Here is a 27,003-nt window from a genome sequence, read left to right on the forward strand (position 1 = left end):
CATTTCACAGAACAAACAATCTTTGAATTTTCTAATGCAATTTATTGTAAATCAGATTAACATACAACACGAAGTAAGAAATCTGGCTAAGATGGGAAACCTCATTTATGTTTAATAATATACATTTTATTATCATTGCAGGTTTATTACTGGTACAAAGATGGTTAATTGTCATATCTACAACATGTTTAGAGTAAAACAACAAAGATCTTAACACTTGCTGATCAGCAAAAGTCCAAACTCAGTGTTTTAAAACAAATGTTTGTTGTCTTGTTGTTCTCGATTATTTCCTCTCCAGACTGAGTCTCTGTAACCTCTCAGAGAGAAGCTGTGAAGCTCTGTGCTCAGTTCTCAGCTCCCAGTCCTCCAGTCTGAGAGAGCTGGACCTGAGTAACAACAACCTGCAGGATTCAGGAGTGAAGCTGTCTGTCGGACTGCAGAGTCCACACTGTAAACTGGAAACCCTCAGGTCAGATAAAGTTACAGTTTGTCTGAATATGTTGAAGTTATTTCTCTAAATATCAAGCTCTATTTTATTTAACCAGTCTCTCATTTCAAGGAACAATCAATCATTGAATTTACAAATGTATTTTGTTGTAATTCAGATTCACATATTATACAGCGTGAAATAAGAACTCTGGCTGAGATGGGAAACCTCATTTATATGTAATACTAGGGCTGTCCCCGACTAAGGATTTATAGGCGAATCAGAATTGTGAAGTCTTGCCTTTAGTTGAATCATATGTTTGTGCGGTGGCAGGGCAGCGATTGCTCCGCTTTAAAGGTCCAGTGTTTAATATTTCTGAGGACCTAGTAAACAATATCCATAACTGTGTTTTCAGTGGTGTATAAAGACCTCACATAATGATCTGTAATGTTTTTATTACCGTAGAATGAGTCATTTCGATCTACATACAGCGCGGGTCCCCTTACATGGAGGTTGCCATGTTGCACTACAGAGCGTGTTTTGTCACTACATAGTACAAGTAAATGCGTGTGAGAGCTGTTAGCTGTGACTGCTACCAATGCTGCTGCAAAGTACTGCTCCATTAGCTATTTTTAAATCATGTGGCGCTACCTACAGGTAAAAGAATCACATGCCACAGACTAAGTTAAAATATTAAAGCTGCAAGCAGCACTGGACGGGCCCTCGCACGTGAAGAGCGCCAGATAGTGTTGCGGCCGCACTGCAGATGCCGCAGCTTTCCTGATGCACCTCTGAAATGTCACGCTGCACAAAATACGTAAAAGTGACTTCGTGTGTCCCCAGTGTGGCGCAAAGGAGCAACCAGTAACTGTATGTTTTGTCCCAGTACATTAAGTGTGGAACACATTGAGAAAATGTTATTTAAAACACAGAGTGTCAGAGCTTCCTGCCTGTTGCCAGTAGGTGGCGCTGTGACTATCTAATGAGTTTGCACATGTGTTCAGGGCGAGACTTTTATCAAACGTGTAAAATTTGGTACAGATTTGAGCATTTACAGTCAAGATACAACAACTTCCTGTGTCATGGCGAAGCGTGGACCTTTGCTGCCACAGACACGCTGTAAGCTTCACAGCATACCGTCATCACCGTGTTGAGGCTTTTCAGGGACAGTGTTGAAGCATGATGCATGGTGCTGTGACTTGAATGTTATCACACCTGTCACATTTGGTACAGATGTGAGCATGTACACGTTAAGTGTGGAAGTTTCAGGGACATCTAGTGTTGAGGGTTGCGAATTGCAATGAATTGCAAAAAAACTCCTCAATCAACAGATTTTGCTAGATGAGTGCATCAATGATAATAAACAAACTTATTTAGCTCAACATCTTTATTTCCCATACATTCATAACCTTTCTTTCACTGTTCATATGCAATAACAATGCCACAACATTTTTTCAATTAAAAATACTGATTTTTTGTGGTATTGAAGACCTTCAAGAAACTTTAGGATGACACCTGCCTCTTTGGTTTTAATAAGCAAGTCACCACTGCACTGAACAAGAGCAGGTCAAGCCTGAGCTGGAACACTTAAGTCACAGTACTGTTAACTGCCAACATGTCATGTGTACAGTCATTCAGAGGGCTAAAATAGTTACAGATGCCTCTTATACTGTCAACATTTTATCTTCTAAATACACATTTTTTCACCATATTTTCTGTCTCTGCTGCATTTGTCACACAAACCAGATGTAAAGTAAACTCCTTTTAATCTGCGCCTTCGAGCCAATCAGATTACAGCAAAAACGAGGATCAGGCCAAGTTGGGAGGGGCCGCTCGTATCCCCCCTAAACATTTAGTGTTTTACTTTGGCCCAGTCTGACAGACAGCGCTCCGCTGCAGCTGACCGGCCTCTCGGTCGCGGATTATAAAGTACTGCGATTGATCCTGCTGAAAATATAAGGTGTTATTTTTTTCTATAAAATGGAAGCATTTCTATAGACCCTAATAATAATAATAATAATAATAACAACAACCTGCAGGATTCAGAAGTGAAGCTGATGTGTGCTGGACTAAAGAGTCCACATTGTACTTTGGAAACGCTCAGGTCAGGATTGATTAACTCACTCAATTGATGGCTATTTAAAATCTGATTCACATAAGTGGATAAACGGCTAAGTTGTGTAGGATTGTCTGCTAATATGACTTGTCAAGGACCTTAACCTGAACTTTGGCAGTTGTTTCTAGACTCATTACTCTAGACTCTTTACATTAAAATTTCTAGTGATTTTCTGTTGTTCGTTGTTTTGTTGTTTGCTGTTTATATTAAATGCCACAAATTATTTTAAAGATTTGTTTAAAATTTTCACAAAAATGTACCTGAACAAAAAACTAACAAACAGAAAAACTTTACCGCCTCTTGTTCACAGAGGGTTCATGTTTGTGTCGTTTTGTGTGTTTCCAGGCTGTCAGGCTGTCTGATCACAGAGGAAGGTTGTGCTTCTCTGGCCTCAGCTCTCCCCTCCCATCTGAGAGAGCTGGACCTGAGCTACAATCATCCAGGAGACTCAGGAGTGAAGCTGCTGTCTGCTAAACAGGAGGATCCACACTGCAGACTGGACACTCTCAGGTATGAAGAGGCCTGCTGCAGCCACAGACTGTCTGATAGAGGAGGTCTTTTTGGTTAATGTTGGATATGAGTTGTAACGGCTAAGGCCAGGAATCCACTGACTCCTGCTGCACCAGCCACAGCAGCTGCATCTGTGGAGGTCAAAAACTAGTTGGCCTTTCCCTCGGGCAACACCTGTGCCTGGTTGCACCTGCCCTCCTAAGTAGATGAGCCCCAATTAGATATGCCGGCACTATGGTACCACCTACTGGCCAAACGGCGACGTACAACATTAAAATGGCTCCTACATAAGTGTTGATATGATTATATGAACAATCACACATGTAGGAAGCCTTTTTCTTTTGCTCAGAAGAGAAACACTAACTAAACATAAAATGGAAATATTTTTATAGCCGATCTCCAAGGAGAACATCTCCAGGAATGAACATGATAATTGTCTGGTAATAATATGTAATTATAACAATATAATAACTGTCATTTTGAGAAATAACCTTGTTTGCCCTCTTACCCGGGATCGAATCAGTTTCATCATTCTTTTACTTAAAGTTATATTCACCAGATAGAAGATAAAAGAAGAGTGTGTGTGTGATAGACAGTGTGTCTTTGTTCTCAGCTGTATGGCTGGTGTGCACAAGCCTGGATACAGGTGTAGAACAAAGAAAGCATGTGCAGTGGGAACGTTAAGTTTCTTTCTGCAAGTGTGGCGTTGGCTGAGAACACGATAACCTCAAGTTAAAGGGTCACAGGAATAAATCTCAGTGAAAAATGTACATTGATCAAAAGCTACACAGTCCTGTGTTTAGCCAAGTAAAGTTACAGTTAAGCTATGAGAGGCTATAATCCGCAGTCAAGACTAGTTCACACTACACAATTTAAAGCCCGAACTCAGACAGTTGGGTTGTGACTGGGGGCAAATCAGCCATCGATCAGTGGCATACAGATATCTAGCAATCTAAATAGAGGGCTTGACAATAACAGTGGCCCAGTGGCCCGGGGCCAGGAAAAAGTCGAGACAGTTGAACTAGCAACTCACTGGCCTGATCAAAACATTGTTTTTTCCTTTTTTTAAAGAGGTGGTATTATGCTTTTTGGCTTTTCCCCTCTTCTTCATTGAGTTATATTTCTTTTTTGTGCATGTAACTGGTTTGCAGAGTAAAAAAGCCCAAAGTCCAGTCCAAAGGGAGTTCCCATCTCCCACAGAAAACGCGTCATAAAGCTTGCCAAGCGGCTAGCGGGGTCAGTCACGCCCTCAAACCAAGCTAGTCTGAGCGGAGGCCCTTTGGCTCGACTCGCCTTTGTTTGGTTTTCCATTGTAGAAATGTTGCACCTGTACCTGCTTCCAGGTACTTTTTTTCATATCTCCTCCGTCGAGGTTCCAAGCGAGCTGAGGGAAACTAAAATGTAACGTGAAAACACGACTAAGAATATTCACTATTCACTGCATCATCATTGCTGCGCCAGACAGAGGCAGCAACAGGAAGTTTTATATTTTACTGTTTCGTACTTTATTTCATCCACTTCTGAGAAGTTTTGAGGTGAAATCAGCTGTGTAGATTTTGAATATTGACAGTTTTACGAGAAGTGATGGCGGAACAAAAATGCTTGAATATTTTGGAGTTGAGGAGCTCCGCGAGTGGCGGCGGGGGAAGCCTGCTGTGACCTGCGGGAGGAGCGCGTGAGGCCGGCCAGCCGCCCAATCACAGAGCCCTCTGCTCCCGCCGTCACACAGACCGCTGCAGCAACAACGGCAGAGGAAAACACAGCTGGAAGCTTTTCATACCGCTTATCTGTCTTTACATCCTGAGCAAGGTTGAAACGTTTTAACTTAAAAAAGAGAAAGCTGTGTGGATCGCTGGTGTGTGTGTCGCATTGAACATTACGTCGCGGCAGGTGTGTGTGGCGTCGCTATGACGACAAGCTACGTACTATCTCTGGGTACTATCTGCCATGGAAAACGGAGCAGAGTCGAGCAGAGTCGAGTAGAGTCGAGTCTATCGATTTGCGCTATGGTAGCATTTTTCGGCGAGGCAGCATAGATCGTCAGAACACTGGTGTCGTGCCGAAAAGTGATCGTCTGCTGAAAAGTGATGTTGGTAGGCCTATGTGTAATATCTTTGTTTATATTTGGAAAACAGGCTGTAGCCTAATTAACATGACTTACTGCCAACTTGGATATAAAATGAAGACAATTTTGCAGTTATCCTATTTTACTTGCTGTGTAGACCTACCAACCAATCCACTCTTTTTTACCTCTTAAAATACCTTTAAATGGCCAAAACAACCCAAAAAATGCAGTAGGCTATTTCACTTGTCAGAAAGTGATTGAAGGGACTGGACAATACAGCTCCAGCAGACGGCAATCAGTTTTCGGCAACAGTTCAACGTTTAGTCCTGATGGTGAGATGTGGAACAATGATGTTGTGGACTTGAGAGTAACTTCTACCATCTGCTAGGTTAGAGTCTCAGTCTGAAGCGGCTTTGATTTGGATCACACTGCCTTGTTTCTTACGACCCGCCCTTCTCTGCTTCTGATTGGCTAGTAGTCCTTACCTGGGAACTGCGCATGTGCAACTCCCAACAAAGATTTTGTACAAGTAAGATGCATCACTCTGTAGCTCAAGAGAGGAGCGTCCAACACACAGGGTGAAAAGAGGAGCTGCATCAATGTGCAGGATGAGGAAAATATGGTGTGTTTTGAAAATATAAGCATGTAAACCTGTTCTGGTACAACCCCTAATTAAGATTTTGAACCTGAAAATGAGCAGAATACCACCTCTTTTAAAGTTAGAAACTTAGAAACCACATCCTGCAGTTGTTTTGCAGCTCATGACGCGCACCGTTATCCAATCCACCGTTGTAGTTGCGTGACAAGTGGTCAAATGTTATTTCTCTAATCTTCTTAATCAAGCAGCAACCTCTGGGTCTGAAAGTGAAACCATGCAGAGGGAACTTAAACCTGCATTCTCTCTAACGGCCAGCAGGGGCGAGTCCACTGATTGCAAAAAGAAGTCCGTTTCCATTAGAAATAAAAAGTTGCTACTTCTCATCTGATCATTGAGTTTATGGTCGCTGGTTTCAAGTCTTCTTCAACACAACATGATGTTGATAGAATAAATTATGGTGCTGTTTAGGGGAAATAGACGATAATGCAGCGTATGCTTTTTGGGCGGGACAACCTTGTGACTGACAGGTCGCTACCATGGCAACCTGTCAGTAAGGATAGAGGCGACTCGTGTCTGCTGCTCTGTGTACATGTCTTTTATTAAATGTCTGTCAGCAGGAGAGAGAGCACGTCATGTTTGAGTCTGTTAGGATGTTTTGTTTTAAAAGTAAATTGTTTTGTTAACATTTTTATTTTTTATCATTTTAATTGTGATATTTTAGTTTTTTTATTTCCAGGATGTATTTAATAACCAATTAAACATGTTACCTGTAGAACATAACTTATAAGTCTTTGGTTTTGTTGTAACACTGATAAATAACTTTTGGAAGGAGGTCCAGTAAGTTTTAAACCAACTGGCCCAGTGGGGCCGTTTGCAAAAAGGTTTAACATTGAGCTCTGTAAATATCTGGAGCTGTTGTGGACGTTGATGACATCCACATCCAGAAAATAAAAATAAGAGCAGGCACAGACAGTCCCTGCTACCCCTGTTTGCTGTTCCATTCTTTCATCCATAGTCTTTGTCTTTGTAACTTTTATCTTAGAGGTTTAGGGGGAGCAGGGAGAAGCAGGCCAGATGAACATAATGTGTAAATGTGTATGAGAGGAATGTAATGTCCATGTTTGATGCTGGTCTGACCCCCCTCTCTTCTTTCAGGGTGGAGCCTGCTGGAGTCCGATGGTTGAAACCAGGTCTGAGGAAGTGTAAGTGTGTTTTTCATGTGATTCATGAAAACAAAACAGCAAACATTCAACAAATATCTGATGACAATCAGTGAACAGAGGATAGATCAATAACTGCAGCTGTTCTCTCCATCAGATTCCTGTGAACTCACACTCGACATAAACACAGCAAATCAAAATACCAAGCTGTCTGACAACAACAGGAAGGCGACACATGTGCAGGAGAATCAGTCATATCCTGATCATCCATACAGGTTTGACTTCTGGTCTCAGGTGATGTGTACAACTGGTCTGACTGGTCGCTGTTACTGGGAGGTCGAGTGGACAGAAAAAGTTACTGTAGCAATGAGTTACAGAGGAATCAGCAAGAGTGGAAGCTCTGAATACAGCTATTTTGGAGGGAATGATAAGTCCTGGAGACTGGACTGCTCTACAGATGGTTACTCTGCCTGTCACAATGACAGAGGAACAGACATCTCCACCTCCTCTGTCTCTAACAGAGTAGGAGTGTATCTGGACTGGCCTGCTGGCTCTCTGTCCTTCTACAGAGTCTCCTCTGACACACTGATCCACCTCCACACCTTCAACGCCACATTCACTGAACCTCTTTATCCTGGCTTTGGGTTCTGGCTCAACCCTTATTCTTCAGTGTCTCTGTGTTCTCTGTAGGAGGGAGAATCTGGTCCTGTTGGAGAACAGATCAGTTGAGTCGTACAGGATCACAGTTGCAGAGGTCTTTCAGGTTCTTCTTATAAATTCATCAATGAATCAAAGTGATTCCTCATTTACATTGTTAACATCGTCCACTTCTGGTCCTTTAAAGATAAAAGCTCTGATCATTAAATGATGGAAATGATGTTGACTTGTACCTTCTGCCCCTTTAATATCCTTCTGATGTTTTTGAATGTGGTTGTTTTATCTTAACATTTATAATTTTTTGCTTGCTGTATGTCATATCGATATATCTCTATATCTATATATCTATATCTCTATATTTATCGATCGATCTATCTATATATCTAAATAGCTATGTATATAGTATCATAAAAGGGCTAAATGTCCAATTGTTAACAAAATAAAGAATGTCAGAGCTCTTCTTCATTTGTAAAGAGACCAGTTTTTACATTTTAGGCGGATTTCAGAATGAGGGACTGACTGAACCTGCAACAAGGGATACAATTGTCAGAAACTACTTTTGATGATGGTGTCATTGTAATTAAGGTACAATAATAATGACAGTTAAATACAGTATTTTAGTTTAACTTTTAGTTTTTACCTGTTAAGCCTTTCAGTACAGTAATGTCTACTCTATTACTACATGTTAGAAAATGTTATTATGTGTTATATTATTTGACAGATTCTGAAGTTTGATTACATTCTGTTCTGAAAATCCACCCTGAATCCACCCTTCTGTTGGGATCAGGATTATCCTGATTATTTTGGATCAAAGGGATCCCACCAACTAAAAACACATACTGAAGGTTTGATCCAGATCAAAACAAAGTTAGGACAGGTGATCTTTTTCTTTTGAACAACCCATTTTCAAGATTTTATCCAATCCAATCACTTCTGAACATCTGGGCCCGGCTGTCTGAATGGGAGCAAATCCCTGCAGCAGGTTCAACATGTGCTGGAAATCAGGTGTCCACATACTTTTGGCCATATAGTGTATTACAGCTTGAGACATTTAGTCACTGTGTTTTGCCCTTAAAGTGTTTGCGGCCTTCAAATTTATGAAACTGTGCAGATTGTAGAATTCTTGTGTTTTCAGCTCATATAAAACACTTTGTAAAGTAAAGTGGTGGTGGAAACTTTTTATATACAGTCTATGCATGAGTCTATGGGTGGAAAGTGTTTTGATTTTTCTTTTTAAAATAAACAGTAATTACTTTGAAGTATTTGTTTGTTTAAAATGCACAATAATGTGTAATATATAGGCTAAATAATTATGTTTGGGTGTGAAATTGGGTTCCTGCTCATCCACTGATCTCTTCTGGGGCGCCGGAGAGAGAAATTAAGCCAATCAGCGTCCTCAAATCTGATGCCTGCAGGACGCTGCAGGATCTGCCCCAAGACAGTCAGTCGGTGTTAGAGGGACACGTGACGATGTTATTGATATGGATATATTGATGATATTTACGATGATCTTCAGACAGCTACCGTTTTCAAAGGCACCTCAAAGACCGTGCAAAAAGAACTTTTGGACTGCATGCTGTCAGTTCTTGAAATCTGGAGGAAGTAAAAACTGTAGATTATCTTGCTCTTCAGGCAGATGAGACAGCTGACATCTCCACCCACTGTCAGCTGGTGCTCGTGCTACGGTACATCGACAAGGAGAACAACAGCTGTTGGCTGCAGAGGCAAGCTGGAAAGTTACAGGCAGCTCTGAAGTGTTAAGATGAGGTTATTTCCAGTGGTGGACAGTAACTCTGTGTTTTATATAAACAGTGTTGAAATATTGGCATTCACAGGTGGGTAAAATACTTTTTGAGACTCTTAATTACTAATATTATAATTACTCTTAGTAATTTTTGTAATATGAAATAGTTATCGTCCACACATGCTACATTTTCCCAAGCATTTCTGAAGCCCAAGTCTGGGGTTAGGGTACAATCTGGAACAATCTACCCGAGGAAATTAGGCCGACTCTGTAAACTCTTTTAAATCCCTTGTTAAAAAATACTTTTATCGAAGAACATTACCGGATTTTACATGATTTTATTTGATGTATATTTTGAAGTGACTTTTTTTTCTTGTATCGTTTTTGTTATAACTGCTTCATGTTAAGCACTGTTGCGTTTTTTTTCAGATTTTGAGAAAGGAGAGGCTGGATCCCATTAAAATTAACAAGAAAATTTAATAAAAAAATAGGTGAATAAAAGATGGCATTACAGAACAAACAACAAAACAAAAACACTGCAGTGGACTGGAAAGTTGTTCCTCTTTTCAGATTTACAGCTTACAGTCCTGATTCTCACAAAATGAATTGTTAATATCCTCCAGGTATGTGGGCGGGTCTTTTCCTTCAAATGGCTCAGGACCATAGCCATTGGTCATTTGGTTACTTCTTCGTCACCCAATTAGGAAGGGTGTACGTTACTGCTCTATGTTACTTTTGGTCGAACAAAAGAGCGCCAATTCCCAGACGTGAAACCCCCTTCAATCTACAGGAATAAACAGTCTTTTGCTCTAAACTAATCATGGAGAACAACAGGGCTTGTCTACAAAATGGTTGACACCCTGTCTTAAGTGTCAATGAAACAGTCAAAAATCTGTCCTTCTGGCACTAAACAAAGAGGTGTCAGTTTTCTTTACATTACAAAGAGGATACAAACAATGGTTTAAACAACATTCTAATGCAATACTTTGGCCTAAAATCCTGCAGGTTTACATTTGAAGGAAGGCACTGAAACACTGGAGTACATTAAGTTTGTTGTAACTTTTTAAAACTCAACAGCACTTTGTAACGTTTTTAAAAGTGCTCTATAAATAAAGATTATTATTATTATTAATGTGTATATATAGATATACATATAGATATATAACTAGTAGCTTAGCTCACTACATTTTCCAAGTAGCTTTCCCAACACTGATCATTATTTGGTGGAAATTTCTTTGACTTTTACCGTCTTGTCATTTGTTGTTTTGACTTATTTTTGCAAGGCTGATACTGATTATTAGTAGTCAAGTTGGCCGATATTTGGAACCGCTATGTATTTGCCGTAAAGGTGAAAATCTCCAACACAAACGTAAACATTTTTTAAGAACTTTTTTTATCAAGTTTTCTTGAACAAACACAAAAAAATAAAATAAACAAGAAGTCACCCTCTTCTTCCATCTTGCTTTAATATTCTACGTATAACCTCTTTCACATGACTGATTGACGTTTATCTTTTACTATTATTTATCTTATGTTTATCTAACTTTCCTTTGAAAGGGTGAATCTCATAGTGTATTAGTTTGTTTTACAGGTTTGAAACCTTGTAAATGGTGGTCAGAACGTATGTGGTCTAACAAATGTGTTGAATGCTTTTCCCTCCTCATAAAACATTTCCACAAGTGGAAGTTTATTTGATTAATTGATTTACTAGCTGCTTGGTGGTGCATTACTGTGACCAACTGTCATTTAACCTTTACTACACCTTCCTCTTTCTCCTGTAAGATCTAAGAGCTGCTGTTTCCTGTCAGGCTGCGGCAAGTAAACAAAACGTTACAACACAAGTTAAAATTTATTTTTTATACTATTTTAATAGAATGCAGTTTAAATGGTGATGATGAAAAAACAGTGGGGACAATATGACCTGGAATTATTATTATTATATCACAGATTTTCAATATTTCCCAGCTGTAAATAACAACTTCTAATGACATCATTCATTAAACTAACTTGGACCTGGACAAGTTTGACTGTTAAAGTAACGTGTCTGTCCCAGTGAGCTCTTCACATTTGAGAAGTTCTAGTTTGGAAAAGGATTTTTCAGCAGAGGCCACACTCACTGGGATTGTTAATAAAAGCAGAAGAACAGTGCAGACTACCCCAAAGCTTTTCAGAGGCGGTCTCTGAAACACCTGGGAAGGACAGGAGCTGCGTGGGAAATGTCCAGGTCATGTCACTTTTGTAAATACGGCATCTGCTTGCTCAGAAACATCTGTTGGCGTGCACAGTGTTTCAGGCTGTAGAAGTTAGAAAGTAACGTTACTCCTCCTCATCATCACTGAGGTGGATGGTGCGATGCTGTTGCTATGGCAGCAGCTGCCCCCTTCGGCTCTTGTTGCTAACAGCTCGTGTTGCTGCCATCCCGTCTGTCTTTTTAAGGAAAATTAATATTTGTTATATGAATCTTTTCTTTCTCGGCTGCTTCTTTCAGTTTTCGCTTCTGAAACCCACTTCTGTGTTCGTTCATATCGAGTTAATTTCCCGGTTGCTGTCATTTCACCAGCTAGCTGCTCTTTTGTGTGGAGTTGAAAATGACCCAGAATTCTGTGCGGGCCCACACTGCTCATCTTTAATCTAAAATCTCCCATGAATTCATCCTTGTTTAAACTGAATGTAGATACTATCTGCAGTCTGTGCTGCCCTCCTCTCCCTCTGGGTTCTGTCTCTGCAAACACAAAGCTGCAGAGGCAGAGCGCCGTCTGCTGGCTGCAGTCATCATCACTTTTTCAAAGCATTTGTTAACAATGTTCTGAAAAATAGCAACAAGAAATGTTAAATAACAAATGAAAATGCTTTTAAAAGGTTTATTTGCACAATAAGATGCAAAGCACTTTAAATATAGAAGAAAAAAAATGCAAAACAAGCTTCTGATTGTGCATCATCACGTCTGCTGAGCTAAGACTCCTCTAATCTGAGCCCTTATGTCTCCACCACCTTTCAGCACAACGGCCTTGCAAGTCACATATAAAAATATGTTGTTTCATCGTCTAATGTTGATCATGATTGTTTCACTGTTCAGATATTTTGATCCTTAACATGTGAACATGTGAATCAGGGACACAATCTAAACTAGGGACTGAACTAAAACTATAATCTAACTAAAGATAAACACAGAAGCATTATAAATAAATAATCTATGAACCGTATTTAACGACATTCCCCTGGCACCTTTACATTTTAATCTAAATGTCCTCATGCAGCCTGTCTAAAGGTTGAACTGTCAGATTTTACATCCAGCTTTAGAAAAATATACGTCACCATGTCACATGACGTGGTGGCCGCAGTTGCTTTTCTGAGGCTGCACAAAGTTGGAACCAGACGTTTGGCTGGTCTCGCGGCATTTTTCTTTGCAATTGCCGCGAGATCAGTCCTTGATCTCAGCTCACAGTGAGCTCACGCAGGTACAATGTGTCCGACTTTACGGCTTTTATACCCGCCCCTGCGGTCACCTGCAGCTCGTTATGCCGCCGTCATCTCGAACGCACCTATTGTCTGCAGTAGCCTGTTTGTTGATTCACCTGAGCAAACACCTGTTTTCTTCCTGTGGACGTTTCCAGGCGCCACGAGGGCAAAAACAAAGTGGGAATAAAAACAGGATGTGACTGAAACTTCATCAGTGAAGAAATGTGGATGGTTGAAAGCTCCGGTAGGTGATGAGTGACAGCTGGACGGCTGGAAGGTAAAGCTAACATGCTAACTGATCAGCTGTAGCTGCTGCTCACAGTTACTCAGGAGAACTCTGCTGATGGAAGCTGATTTGACCATTCCTGGATGAAATCACCTGCCTGGGATCAAAGACAGTGAGAGCAGCTGATGTTGGGGAGGACAGACAAATTGCTGAAATGCTAAATTATTATTGATGCAGTCAAAAACTCTCCAACCTCTTTGCGACCAGAAGCTTTTTGCTTTTTTAGCCAGTGGTGAGCAAAGTAACACAGGCCTGTTCAGATCCTTTAAGACAGAAATAAAAGTACACACTGTAAAAATACTGCAGTGAAAAGTTAAATAAAGGTATGTAAGTAGGCTGTAAGCTGGAAAATGTAGAAGCAGCCAATTAAAAATAAAAGTAGCTACTCAAAGCAGAAAGAAAACTGTCCCATATGACTGTTGTACTATTATACTATATCATTAGATTATTATTCCTCGTGCATTAATGTAGCTGGTTGAGGTTGAACTATTTTGTATCAGACTGCAGTTAATGAGGATTTTTATTTTAATCGGCTGATTATTTTCTCCATTAATTAACATTAACATTTACTAATACCAAAACAGGAGGCAATTAAATTTACTGTCAAACAGCCAAACTGACGTAGTTCTACTTGCTGCGCTTGTATAAACTGTTAAGTAATTTAATTTATATCAAAACATCCTATTTTTAAACTCTTCATACATTTGATGTATTTTTTAAAGTAACTAGTAACTGAAGCTGTCGGATGAAGTAAAAAGTACAATATTTTCCTCTGAGATGTGGTGAAGTAGAAAATGGCATGAAAAGAAAATACTCAAGTTCAGAACAAATACCTTGTGTACTTCAGTCCAGTACTACTTTCAAATATTTAACACACCCTCAGACTCAGTGACTCAGCAGCAGTTTTCCTTCTCTCTGATAGAAAAGTGACTTCTGCTGCTGGAGCTTCCACATAACAAGTAAACATTGTAATATAACTGCTTTCTCACACATGGTTCACTATTGTTACAAAACACATTGTGCAGAATTTTCTGATCTATAGCTTGATTTGTTTCATTCTACATGCAATTATTATGCATTTATAGCGCCTCCTAGTGGTCAATTTTAACGAGAGTAAAGCTGATGATACACGGAGCAACTTTTAGAGCAATGGTGCTGTCAATGGTAATGAGTACAGATCACTACTGTAATCCCCTTCTCCCGCCACTACGCCACCCTCCCCGCACGCCGCTATCCGTTCAAAACATTGCCCAACAACATTGCTCAAAAAGTTGCCCTGTGTATCATCAAAGTGTATGTGTGAGGTGCTTATGTAGAAATATCTTACAAGTTTTGTGTTGATTGGACAAACAATTTGTATTTTATCACCTGCAACTGGTTTGCATTTATAGCGCCCCCGGGTGGTCGATTTGAATGAGGGCATGTTGGACTCGGGATCGATTCCTTCCTTTGTGACGGAGGGTCTTTTCTGTCTGTGCAGCTCCATCAGTAAGGAGAGGGAGAACAAGTGTCCTGGGCCCTTCAGTGAGAGCAGCAGAGAGGGAGCATCACCTTCACCTGGAGTCCAACACCACGACAGACGGATAACAAAACTAAATCCAGCAGAACGAGAAGATGACTCATGTTGTTTTCTTCTCTTTCTTCCAGCAGCTGAAACTGATGAACGGCCTGACGCTTCATTTCCACCTTCTCATGGTGACACACACTCACTTTCTACTTGGTGCTCCTCATGATAGTTTGGCTGAAACCTCGTCATGTCCCATCTGAATATATTTCATGTCCTCACTCTACAGATTTCCTTCTACAGTCCCGCAGCAGCCTTTCCCTCAGACCAGGTCAGCACATTCTTCTTCTTCTTCTTCTTCTTCTTCACATGCTCACACTAAATGAACTAACACTAAATACACTTGCTACTGTATCAGCTTCAGATTCTACTGATCCACTGCTCACACTGATATTACTGACATTACATCTGACCTGGACCTCATTAGACCTGGACTCCACTACATTTCAGGCCAAATGCTGCACTTTTTACTCACTCTGCACATTATTAACACAAACACACAGTAACTATCACATGTTGATGGATCATGTTAGCTTCAGATAGCCAGCGCTATATAAAGGATGCTTTATACTGTTACTGGGACTCGAACACAGTACTTTTACACTGTGCCACTGCTGCTTTTGCTTAGGGAAATGTTCAGAGTCCTTCTTCCACCGCTGCTTCACATCATCATCTCCATGGAAACACTCTGATTATTGTTTCTTGTCTGCAGCTTCACTCACTGATGGATTTTCAAACTGTTCACTTGTCACAAACCTGTGGACTCATTTCTTCTTCTGTCTCTTCCAGGCTGTTGGGGACACGCCCTGAAGACTCGCTTCCAGCTGTTGCACCTGGAGGACAGCTGACACCACGAGTCCCAGCAGCACCTGTTCTGGACCAATAAAGACCTTGTGCTGTCGTCATCTTCCACCTTTAGGAAAACTTCAGCCACTTCCTGTTTCCCGCTCCATAACCCCCAGCTTCTACCTCTCCAGAACACCGGGAGGGGACACGGCCCCCTCCCGAACCCGACGCCGCGGGACCGGCTCCGGGTACCCGGCCGCACGCGGGATTCGAACCACCGCTGCGGCGCCTCGCGGTCGCCATCGAACCCCACGCCGCCACCGAGTCCCCTTCACAGCTGAACCTTTTCTCCGGGCGCTTTTATCTTCTCACTTTGGCTGTTGGACTTCAAAAGTCACTGAGCCTCATAAGGATCGAACCCACAACCTCAGAGCTTCTGAGCAGCCTTCTAACACTCTGAGCTGTTTGATCTGAGACACTGACTCTTTCTTTCTTACAGCTTTTCACTTTGTTGTTAAAGTTGAAATAATAATCTTATTATTGTAGTTCTTCAAACTAATCAGTAGAATTAATCCATTCTCAGATATTCTGAGTCAAATTTAACAAAGATATTAAGGATTTCTAACAAATAGAATTTCATTTTGTGAAATAAAGCTGAATGATAAATTGTAAGTTGAATTTCTAGGCTTTTATTTTGGTATGTCCGAGTCAAACAGTCACTAAAGTGCCGTTCAGAGAATTGATGAAGTTACTATTTATTACTGCATCATTTTTTATAGTGTAGAAAAACTAAAGGTGAAATATTCAGATGGAAATGATTTGAAACAGAGAAAAACTTTTTCTGATAAATAAATGTTTGATTTTCAAAGTTGCTGTCGAGTCTTTTTCTTTTAATCGACTAATATAATAATCGATTTGACACAAAGATGAAGTGAACTTTTTATTTGGCTCCAATCAGACACAAACGCTCGTTCATCATTTATTCTGACTTTGATCCTCTTTATCCTCCCTCGCTGCCTTCCTTCCTTCCTTCCTCCCTCGCTGCCTTCCTTCCTTCCTTCCTTCCTCCCTCGCTGCCTTCCTTCCTTCCTTCCTTCCTTCCTTCCTCCCTCCCTCCCTCGCTGCCTTCCTTCCTTCCTCTATTCCTTCCTGCTGTCTTCTTCCTCCTCCCTTCCCTCCTCTATTCCTTCCTTCCCTCCTCTTCCTCCCTTCCCTCCTCTATTCCTTCCTCCCTTCCTCCCTTCCTCCTCTGTTCCCTCCTCTCTTCCTTCCTCCCTTCCTCCCTCCCTTCCTTCCTCTCTCTCTCCCTTCCTTCCTCCCTCTCTCTCTCCCTTCCTTCCTCCCTCCCTTCCTTCCTCCCTCTCTCTCTCCCTTCCTCCCTCCCTTCCTTCCTTCCTCTCTCTCTCCCTTCCTCCCTCCCTTCCTTCCTCTCTCTCTCCCTTCCTCCCTCCCTTCCTTCCTCTCTCTCTCCCTTCCTCCCTCCCTTCCTTCCTTTCTCCCTCTCTTCCTTCCTCTCTTCCTTCCTCCCTTCCTCGCTCCCTTCCTTCATTCCTTCCTCGCTCACTTCCTTCCTTCCTTCCTCGCTCTGTTCCTTCCTCCCTTCCTCCCTCTGTTCCTCCCTCCCTTCCTCCCTCTGTTCCCTCCTCCCTCCCTTCCTCCCTCTGTTCCCTCCTCCCTCCCTCCTCTCTTCCTTCCTTCCTCTCTCTCCCTCCCTCTGTTCCCTCCTCCCTCCCTTCCTCCCTCTGTTCCCTCCTCTCTTCCTCCCTCCCTTCCTCCCTCTGTTCCCTCCTCTCTTCCTTCCTTTCTCCCTTCCTCCCTCTGTTCCCTCCTCTCTTCCTTCCTTCCTCCCTCCCTCTGTTCCCTCCTCCCTTCCTCCCTCCCTCTGTTCCCTCCTCCCTTCCTCCCTCCGTTCCCTCCTCTCTTCCTTCCTTCCTCCCTTCCTCCCTCCGTTCCCTCCTCTCTTCCTTCCTTCCTCCCTTCCTCCCTTCCTCCCTCCGTTCCCTCCTCTCTTCCTTCCTTCCTCCCTTCCTCCCTCTGTTCCCTCCTCTCTCCCTTCCTTCCTCCCTCTGTTCCCTCCTCTCTTCCTTCCTTCCTCCCTCCCTCCCTCCCTCCCTCTGTTCCCTCCTCCCTTCCTCCCTCCCTCCGTTCCCTCCTCTCTTCCTTCCTTCCTCCCTTCCTCCCTCTGTTCCCTCCTCTCTTCCTCCCTCCCTCTGTTCCCTCCTCTCTTCCTTCCTTCCTCCCTCTGTTCCCTCCTCTCTTCCTTCCTTCCTCCCTCTCTTCCTTCCTTCCTCCCTCTGTTCCCTCCTCTCTTCCTTCCTTCCTCCCTCTGTTCCCTCCTCTCTTCCTTCCTTCCTCCCTCTGTTCCCTCCTCTGTTCCTCCTCCTTCCTCCCTCCCTCCCTCCCTCTGTTCCCTCCTCCTCTCTTCCTCCCTCCCTCCTTCCCTCCTCCTCCCTCCCTCCCTTTGTTCCCTCCTCCCTCCCTTCCTCCCTCTGTTCCTCCTCTCTTCCTTCCTTCCTCCCTCCCTCCCTCTCTTCCTCTCTCTTCCTTCCTCCCTCTCTTCCTTCCTCCCTCTCTCCCTCCCTTCCTTCCTCCTTTCTCCCTCTCTTCCTCCCTCCCTCCCTCCCTCTCTTCCTCCCTCCCTCTGTTCCCTCCTCTCTTCCTCCCTCTCTTCCTCCTCCCTCCCTCTGTTCCTCCTCCCTTCCTCCCTCTCTTCCTCCCTCCCTCCTCTGTTCCTCCCTCTCTTCCTCCCTCCCTTCCTCTGTTCCCTCCTCTCTTCCTCCCTTCCTCCCTCCCCCTCTCTCTCCCTCCCTCCCTCCCTCCCTTCCTCCCTCCCTTCCTTCCTTCCTTCCTCCCTCCCTCCCTTCCTTCCTCCCCCCCCCCCCCCCCCTCTCTCTCTCTCTCTCTCTCTCTCTCTCCTCTCTCTCTCTCTCTCCCTTCCTCCCCCCCCCCTCACAGTTTGGGGGCCACTTTAACGCCTCCAGCCTTCTTGTGCGTCTCTCTAAGCCATGATATCAGGATGCTGTTTGTCTCCGCTGGCCTTTCCATCTGAGTCCAGTGTCCACACTCCTCGATGTGTCCTCTGCTCAGGTTCGGGATCTGCAGTCCACCAACAGAGACCGGGTCAGATTCATTTCCAATAATCTATAATCACTCTGTCTGTCTTCAGGAAGGACGCTGCTGTTTTTCTCACCAAGTCCTCCATCCCTTTGGAGAAGGCCGGCAGCAGAACCTGGTCTTTACCTGCCGTCACCATCAGAGCAGGCATCAGCAGCTGAGACACACACACACAGTGACAGACAGACTTTCTTTGTGCATCTCAGTCCTCTAAAGTGGAAATAAAAATCAGTCTTTGAACTTGAAGTCAAAGCATCAGTGAGCCTCTCTGCTGCACTGGGTCACATGTTCCTTCATCACCATGAACACACTCTGTACTTTATTCTGACTCAGTCCCACACACACCGTCCTGCTGCCCCAAACCCGCCACCTGTGGATTCATCCGCCGCTGAAAATAGTCCCTAACAAATGCACTGCTTCCTGTCTGTTGGATAAAAACCACAGTGAGCAGCTGCTTTAGGAAACAAAACCGCAACTAAATATCTGAGATGTTTTTAAAGATTTCCGTCTTCAGTAGGAAGCGACGGGCTCGGAGCTGAGGGCCACAGACAGGAAGTCAGACGCTACTAAGCCTGCAGAAACCTGACTTATACAGCAACATCAGAAATAGGGTCGGCACTTTTTAGGGGCAAATGTAAATTTCTCTTCAGCTGATCTTCGTCCAGCTGCTGCAGGAACACAAACACTGTGACAGATAATCCAGCAGCCTGATGGTGACTTTGATGTTCACCTATATTCTGACATTAAACCTTTTCCAGCAGGACGATACGATATGTCGGTTTCCGAGAAGTTTAAATGAGCTGAAAATGCTTTGCAGAACTCCAGGATGTGTAGAAACCCAGTTTTAGAGCCTGGTTTTGTTTTCTTAAATGTTTGTTTGAGATGCTGGCGTCTCATAATGCGCTCTGTAACGAACCTTTGCAGTGGGACGAGAACACATCCACCTCCAGTTCGCCTCCCCGTTACGATACCAGTTCAACGGTCTCCTGTGAAACCAAACACAAGACATCGACTCTGTATGAAAATGTTAGCGGCCTGTGAACAGATACCGTGTCCTGTTTTGAGCCACCTGAAGCCTCGCTCTCTGTACTGGCTGACGTAGTACTGCAGGTCGGCCTCCGTCAGCACGGAGCTCCGGGGAATCTGCTCCGGCAGACCCACAAACAGACCACCTGTAACGGGACGTGTCAGTATCTGCCGGGCTTTTTAATGAGCTCTTCAAATATCATTCGGGAGGAAGTCCCGGCTCAGACTTCAGGGTGGAGGCTCACCTCGAGCGCAGACTCCTGCGGTGCTGACGGCAGGACGCTTCGCCTGAAGACGGAAACACAACATTTCTTATGTGACACGAAGGGGATTTTTCTGCCTGTGCGGACTGGACTCGTGCGTGTGTGTCTACTCACCGCTTCACCGCTGCTGAAAAAGAAAATCTTAAAGGTCCTCTCCAAGTCTTTCTCCAGCTCGGCCTCCGCCGCGCCCTGCAACACACACAGGTGGACACTTTGCGTTTAGGTGGACAGATCCAGAGCTCTATCGTCATGCGAGTCCCACAGTCAAATCTCTGGCTCGTCTTCTTTAGCTGCCGTCTAGAAAAACACAAATACTTTGGTTTATTTAAATGATCCTTTTCACATTTCTGGTTGTGTCCAGATGAACTAAACTAGATCTAAAGTGTCTGTCAGTGAACTTTAAAGCTGTCTTCTGAACTTTGGACAGAGCCAGGCTAACAGTTTCCCCCCGCTTCCAGTCTTTATGCTAAGCTAGGCTAACCACACCAGGACATACACATAATGTTACTGAAATTCTTCACTCTCATAAAAAGCTGTGAATCTGGCTGGACAGCAGTCTCACTTTTACTTAAGTGAAGCTTCTGAGAAAGGAAGCAGGTGCTTCTCTTCCTTTAATGTGGGACTGTTGTTTTGTTTCTCCTTTCTGGAAATAAGCAGTCGTTTTGGAGAGTGGTTAAATAAACCGGAGCCAGAATCTCCTCTCTTCTCACGTTCTGGGCCTTTAAAGCGGGAATTCATTCGGTCGCAGGAATGTTGATGAATATTCACTGTTTTTATCAATATTTCAATCTTGTGGAAGCTTTGTTATTTGGAACCCAGAAATAGTGTTTTGAAGAAAACTCCCAATACAAGTGAACATATAAACAGTAAATAAGGCCAAAACATGGACATTCGCTGCTATATTTTAGGAAAAGTGTGGAATAACTGTTGTGTATTAGTTTCTTTTCATCACATTTACAGTTACAGCTGTATTCTTGCTGTGTTAGAAGATGTTCTGTTGAATTCTAATGAGCTGGATGATGGTTTGATGGTGATTTTGCTATTAAAATATAGATTTTATTCCAGGTGAGGATGAAAACATCATATTTTCCTTGATTGCATCTCCATTTAGTCTTTAATGGACCTTTCAAAGGAGACCAGAATTCTGCATCTAGGCCAAATGGTTGAGGAGTTTTTCCTGAGTCTGGTTTGTTATTTGAGGCGTTTTTTCTGTTTCAAAGAGCTTCAGTTGTTCTCCGCCACTGAAGAGTCAGACAAAGCCTGTTGGAGACGGAAGTAAAACTAACTATTACCAAGGGAGGTTTTCTGAAGTCTGGGCTCGTTGTTTAATGTATAGAAAGAAAGAAAGAATGAAAATATTCTTTTTTAAAACAAATGTGCTGCTTCATTTCTGCAGGATGTTTAGATTTCGTGCTGCTTATTTTATTGTGGCAGCTTTTTTCCTTTTACTGCTAATGTGCTCAGATTTGTTTGTTTTGTTCCTCATTGATTTTCTGTAATAACTCGTCTTGTGTTGCATTATGTTGTGTATCTGCTGGAAAACCAGCACAGCTGGAGACTCAGCCAGCAGAACACAACGCTGACACATCATCACCTTCTAAATATGAAACACTAGCTGACAGACAGTTGCCTGTTTGCACATGTGCAGTCATACATTTATATGTTTGTTTTTAACCCTTCCTTTTCTCTTCTAGCTGTCAGATAACTGTGAAGCAGCTGGTCTCTGACAGAAAGGGACAGCAGACGAAGATCTCATCATAATGGAATAAAGAGCTCAGCCTGTCGGCTCACGATATAACGTGCCGTGTGTCGTCTGTCGTATAAATATAAAGCCATCGTTGTGTTCACCAAACAAAGATCTGAACTGATCTGAAGTCCCGCCTGTGTCAGCGTGTTAGCATGCTGCAGACAGACTTACAGGTTTCTGGAAGTAGAGCTGGTAGTCAAATCTGGGTTCAGCCTTCAGTCTCTCTGCAGGAGTTACAGAAGGATCGGCGGGGAACAGAGGAGTGTTCAGAGACGCCGCAGCGCTTCACACACAACAACAAACAGGTTTTACTACAGCATCGAGCATCTGGGAGGCGCACCTGAACCTGTGCGTGTGCTCACCTGACTCTCTCAGGATGATACTGAGCCATGGTCCACACCAGAACGCCGCCCCAGTCGTGACCCACCAGGGTGACCTGAGGTATCGCCTGGAGAAGATATTATAGATCTGGGTTCTCCATCAGAACACGACGCGGACGACAAACTGAGATAATCGCCTGAATATCTGCAGCAAGTTTAAAGTCTCTGCAGGTTTATTTTGAACTAAAGTGAAGAGAAACTTTCAGACGTTACTGTAAATTAATGTCACTGTTTCTGGACTAAACAAACTTCCATCAACTCTTTTCATCATTTCAGTTAATAGAAATTTGTGCCGCTGAGGTAAGAGTGCGTGTGATATGTTATTACTCACCATTTTGTCCAGAAATGTGATTAAATCCTTGAAGAGAGAGAAAACCTTTAATATTATTCTGTGTAAGCTGCATTACTGTTTGTGTGGCGGTGACACGATAACAAACAGAGGGAGAGATGGTTAAATCTGGTTAAATACAACCATTCTGTCAACATGATGTCACACTAAACCATTAAAGGCTTAAACAAGTCGACCAAGAACAATAAAAAATGCCTTCATGAAGCTAAAAAACTAGGCTTTGCTTTGGGAAACGCTTTGTTTACTTTCCGATGATGTAAAAACATGTAAAACCCTGAGGTCACGTGGAGCAGCGCAGTCATCCTCAACACTTAATGTGTGTTTCAGTAAATGTTTCTCTCCTTTTGTTCAGTGAAACCATGAAGATGAGCGTGTGTTGGTGAGTTTGTACCTGGCAGAGCTGCTCCTGAGAATATTCCTCTGTGTCTGTCGGCGGAGAAACGACAGGTAACCAGGTAAGAACATGAACCTTCAGAATCTGCTGGTTGTAAAATGCTTTTTATACACAGTAAAAGGTCAAAATGGAAAAGTCCTGACGCCAGACGGAGAAAATACTCCACTGCAGGTAAAAGTCCTGCATTCAAAGCTTCCTTTAGTAAAAGCATGTAAGTTTTATCAGCAACATGAACTTTAGCTCTTTTACTGCTGGAGATGTTGAAGGTGGAGCTGGTTTTAACTCCTTTCTCTCCTGTTGGGGATTTAGTCTACAGCAATGCATCACGTCCCTCTGATCATCTGGGAGGTGTTGATACTGTTTGTCTGGCTATATGAATAATGGCTGTATCCTCATCTTCTCGCTCAGAAAGCCTTTCCTTCTCAGGTTTCTTCTTCTGTGACTGTGAGCGAGGCCCTTTTACCCTCTTAACCTCTAACTTAGACACATTAGACGCAGCAGCTTTTAGATTGTTTTAGTAGCAGAAAGGAGCAGAAAAAGTGCAGAACAGCCCTTTTTCATTTTGACATGATTATTTGGGTTCAATACAAAAAGATTTCCTCGATGATGAAGCTGAAGTGCTCGTGTTTTCTCATGTCACTGTTTTTAAAGTCATGTTCAGGGTTCTGATTCTTATGATTATCAACTCTTATTTGGAATATTTGGACAAACCTACACGCAACAATTTAACTCTAGATTTCCATGTTCTTGGATTAATATTTGACTTTTTCTCCAGATATTTCAGCCCGTCGTCGCCATATTTTAGTAAATATATAAAGTTTAGTTTCTATTGTGAGATATTTAACCGTCCTCGGACGTTTATATTTTTATTTCCTGTTGTATGATCTGCACCTGTTCTGCTGATCTTTTGATTCTGCATTTATTTGACTACATTTTGTCTATTATACGTGTATCTGTTTAACTCTCATGGAAACATTTTTACTTTATCTTTTGATTATTTGTAATTTAAACTTGTTTCCATTCAGAGGAGCAGGATTTTTTGGTTCCACGTTAAAAAGAGCGATTTAGTGTTGACCTTTGACCCACACACACCTGGGGGCGCTGTGGACTCTCCGTACCCCTTCATGTCCAGAGCCAACACCCTGAACCCTGCTGCTGCCACGGCCGGGATCTACCAGAGAGAGGAGAGGATGTTCAGGCACACGAGTGTTTGCTTTTAGTTTCAATATATAAACGTGTACAACATCCAAACTTTCAGGTGAAATCCAGTCTGAACACGTTACCTGGTACCTCCAGGAGTACCAGCTCTCAGGGAAGCCGTGACACAGCAGAACTGGTGGACCTGAGCCCATTTCAACATAATGAGTCCTCACACCAGGCTGACGCACACACAGAGGAATTATCATTAATGTCACGAGAAAGCAACGTTTCAGCTGCGTCTTACTTCCATCATTTCCTAAACAGACAGCAGGAGGAGAATTCTGTGTTGACCCCGATCCAGATCTTTACCCTGATGGTGACGTAACCATGAGACACTTCATCTGGGCTGCAGGAGGGCGGAGGACTCTCTGCTCCAGCAGCCTGAAACACATGGAAGTGTGGATGTTAGCGTGCTGATGTTAGCGCAGCAGCTGTCTGAGGTCAAACTGACTGATTCAGGCAGCAACATGACCTTTCCTCTGGCACCAGCTGCTGCTCCTGCATCACCCGCCGGTTCCAGCTTCTATGCACTAAAGCCTCATTTCTCTTTTCTTTACCTTAAAGACGCAAATTCTGTCATGATGGGGGGCAGCGGTTCCCGAGAAACGTGGAGTAGAACAACAGCTAAATGAATGAATGTGGGAAAGCTGTGATGCTGCGAGGCTGTCAAGATTCAGGTTAGCAAAATGAAATGCAAACAACAAGATGGAGAAGTTACAGAGTGAAAAAGCTCCTAGATCACGTTTTCTTTAGCTTTTTGTTTCTCTGACAGTATAAGATCAAATAGTTCCGGGTCACACCTGAACTCCAGTGAAGTCGGCCAGTTTGTCCAGAGCGTCGGCCAGATTTTCCACCAAGACGGCCTTCATCCCCGCTCCCTCTGCTGCCTTCACACCTTCCTCATCTGCGTCCAACCACAGAGCCTGAAATCAGACCGACAGGCTGAGCGCGCTGTCCCGGACCAGGATTTACACTCGTGTGTGTGTGTGGGCGTGTCCTCGACCTGCTGCGATGTCACTCCCAGGTGCCGCAGAGCAGAGCTGAACGCGGAGGACTCGGGGACCCTGTGACCCGAGCGGCAGGACTGGAGGACCTGGTCAAAATGGCCGCCCAGCAGAGACAGAAGGCGGGCTGGACCGTCTCCAGCCGCGCTGTCATCTAGCCAGTGATTGGCCAGCACGGCCGTCAGTAACCCTGATGGGATGGAGGCGTAGAATCGGCCTTTGGTGATGTCATCGGGCGCCACAGCTGTGTGTGTTTCCCGTGCAGATGTGTTGATGCATAGTTACCACGGTGACGCAGACCGGCGGCTGCCTTCAGCACGGCTGGTTGGACGTCCATCATCGCCTCCCTGAGCTCCTCCAGCAGGCCTCTGACTGACCAATCGGACGGCAGAGTCACACCCCTGACCTGGGCCTCCTTCACACACTCCGCCTCAAAGGCTGCGATCATCTACACACACACACAGAGGATGGAGGAGGCAGTAAAGGGCCCATCCAAGGACTCTTCTTCACCTCCATGTTCAGTCACCTTCAGTAACAGCGAGGACAGAAGACATCAAATAAATCAAGAGATGATTTTGACCTCACCCACCTGAGACAGGGTCACCTCACCTCTCTCCGCCCGGCTCATGGCGCTGTCCCTTCGGGACGCCACGGCGGACAGAAAACCACTGAGAACCACAGAGAGACAAACAAGATGAAAGACGTGAAAAGAAGCGAGTCCACGTGAATGAGTCAGTAACATTAACACGAGTCTGTCTGGTGGCTTTAAAGGAGGTTAAACATGTGACAGATGCCACAGATCAGAGTTCGAGTGCTGTTTGTGTGGAGTAATGAAACCACAGGAGACTCAGCTCACACACACTGTGTCTTCACCAGCGCTGCACACTTATAATCTGCATCTAGTTCAGTCTGCAAATATAGTGAAGGCTGAGCCTGCACCTGATTGGGTGGCACAGCTGATACAGTATATGGCCAAAAGTAAATGGACAGTGAGTATTTTACTTACTCTCATCTTCATTCGCAGACACTTTTATCTAAAGCAGCTTTCATTTGGGGTTTCAGTGTCTTCCACATGTGGACGTCCGGGTCAATAGTGCTCCTTCAACTCTGTGTCCCTTTCCTGTTTCTACATGGCAGCGCCCCCGTGCACAAAGCAGCTCCAGAAAGAAACGGTTTGCTTGATTAAAGGATAGAACATTAAATTTATGGAGCAGATTAACAATTATTAACAACTTTGCAGCCATCTGTGTAAACCAGATTCTACAGTACTGTTGCAGATGTACATCTCAAATTAAAATGGATGGAAGCTGCCAAAAAGAAATTTACTCCCACATTTTTTATGAGCCATCAGTAAGTTTTACAGCTTTACTGAGGACTGAACTGTTAAAGTCCAGAAGGAAGCTGGTGACTGTTACTAGTTTGGTAGATGTGAATGGTGCTACATATTTAACCATTTAAGACAGAAGGCAGAGCTTAAAATAAGTGAACTGTGATCCCTGTAACACAAAAACAATGTGACTGATTCATCTTTGGCAGTGACCTATTAATCATGGGGGTTCAGCTGTCCATTTACTTTTGGCCATGTAGAACCTGCTGTCTGATCTTGTTTGCAGTTGCACAATGTGTTACAGAGTAACAGCAGTGTTCTTCTTTTAATAAGATTCATCAAACCTCTGCCACACCGACACACTCCAGGCACATTTCTTTCCTGCTTGGACAGATTATTTAACAGGTTTTAGAGATTTTAACGCAGGATGCACCGCAGTTTCCCTAAAACACGAGTCAGATTGCGTAATTTTTTACAGTGCAGAGATGTTGTCTTACCCAGGCAGGTGATGCAACTCCTCCAACCTGCGGAAAACATCACGAGGGCTGGAAGAGACAGCAACTCCCCAGAAGTTGAACAAGACGGCTTTCCTCTCAGCCATCTCCTCTGAGCCTGAGTGAAAGGAGCTTTAATGTTTCTGTCTCTGTCGTCCAGCAGGAATGTGTTTTCTCTGCTGCTGCTGCAGGAAGGCTCTGCTCACGCAACAGGGGAAACTTTGCCCTTTGCACGGACTAACAGAAGCTCCGCCCACTTATCCTGCAAGTTCAGGCTTGACTGGGAGAAGGGACAAAGTGAAACTTCTCTGTGCCAATATGCAAACGTCATGA

The 27,003-nt window shown here is 43.5% G+C and overlaps 3 protein-coding genes across 8 annotated transcripts in view; 1 reads left to right on the forward strand and 2 right to left on the reverse strand.

Annotated features, from left to right (window-relative positions):
* LOC119903097 (NACHT, LRR and PYD domains-containing protein 12-like) overlaps positions 1–7,998 on the forward strand; it is a 242,149-nt gene extending 234,151 nt beyond the window's left edge. The window contains exons 15-18 of the mRNA XM_038719652.1: positions 299–469; positions 2,889–3,053; positions 6,872–6,918; positions 7,034–7,998. Coding sequence (XP_038575580.1) covers positions 299–469; positions 2,889–3,053; positions 6,872–6,918; positions 7,034–7,566 — 916 coding nt within the window. The 3' untranslated portion in view covers positions 7,567–7,998. The remainder of the gene's footprint in view (positions 1–298; positions 470–2,888; positions 3,054–6,871; positions 6,919–7,033) is intronic.
* LOC119910112 (nucleotide-binding oligomerization domain-containing protein 1-like) overlaps positions 1–27,003 on the reverse strand; it is a 1,078,472-nt gene that overhangs the window by 240,132 nt on the left and 811,337 nt on the right. The window lies entirely within an intron of this gene.
* Positions 18,302–26,905, reverse strand: LOC119903463 (bifunctional epoxide hydrolase 2-like). 6 transcript variants are annotated; one of them, XM_038719917.1, is made up of 18 exons: positions 26,674–26,755; positions 25,459–25,517; positions 25,135–25,375; positions 24,849–25,039; positions 24,646–24,768; positions 24,155–24,226; positions 23,929–24,024; positions 23,738–23,816; positions 22,643–22,677; positions 22,234–22,260; positions 21,885–21,970; positions 21,694–21,805; positions 19,890–19,964; positions 19,758–19,800; positions 19,556–19,658; positions 19,403–19,472; positions 18,563–18,643; positions 18,302–18,468 (listed from the first exon to the last, which is right to left on the reverse strand). In XM_038719917.1, the coding sequence occupies exons 3-18, from the start codon at positions 25,295–25,297 to the stop codon at positions 18,322–18,324; spliced, it is 1,503 nt and encodes a 500-aa protein (XP_038575845.1). In that variant the 5' UTR covers positions 25,298–25,375; positions 25,459–25,517; positions 26,674–26,755; the 3' UTR covers positions 18,302–18,321. The 6 variants fall into 6 exon arrangements, 5 of the variants coding, with proteins under 5 accessions (XP_038575845.1, XP_038575795.1, XP_038575889.1 ...); XM_038719699.1 differs by having other exon boundaries at positions 18,303–18,468; positions 25,135–25,297; positions 25,439–25,517; positions 26,674–26,904; XM_038719781.1 differs by lacking the exon at positions 26,674–26,755 and adding an exon at positions 25,856–26,026 and having other exon boundaries at positions 18,303–18,468; positions 25,135–25,297; positions 25,439–25,517.

The sequence above is a fragment of the Micropterus salmoides genome, unplaced genomic scaffold, assembly GCF_014851395.1.
Source record: "Micropterus salmoides isolate LMB-PRFRI ecotype aquatic unplaced genomic scaffold, ASM1485139v1 Ms_hic_scaffold_1, whole genome shotgun sequence".
Taxonomy (NCBI): Eukaryota; Metazoa; Chordata; class Actinopteri; order Centrarchiformes; family Centrarchidae; genus Micropterus; species Micropterus salmoides.

Excerpts from the sequence above, each read along its gene's own strand:
- LOC119903463 (XM_038719699.1), bottom strand. The coding sequence starts at position 26,777 with ATGGCTGAGAGGAAAGCCGTCTTGTTCAACTTCTGGGGAGTTGCTGTC. Across the intron at positions 21,806-21,884 it reads TATCATCCTGAGAGAGTCAG|CGCTGCGGCGTCTCTGAACA; the intron begins GTGAGCACACGC and ends TTGTGTGTGAAG. Across the intron at positions 19,965-21,693 it reads AGCTCTACTTCCAGAAACCT|GGCGCGGCGGAGGCCGAGCT; the intron begins GTAAGTCTGTCT and ends TGTGTGTTGCAG.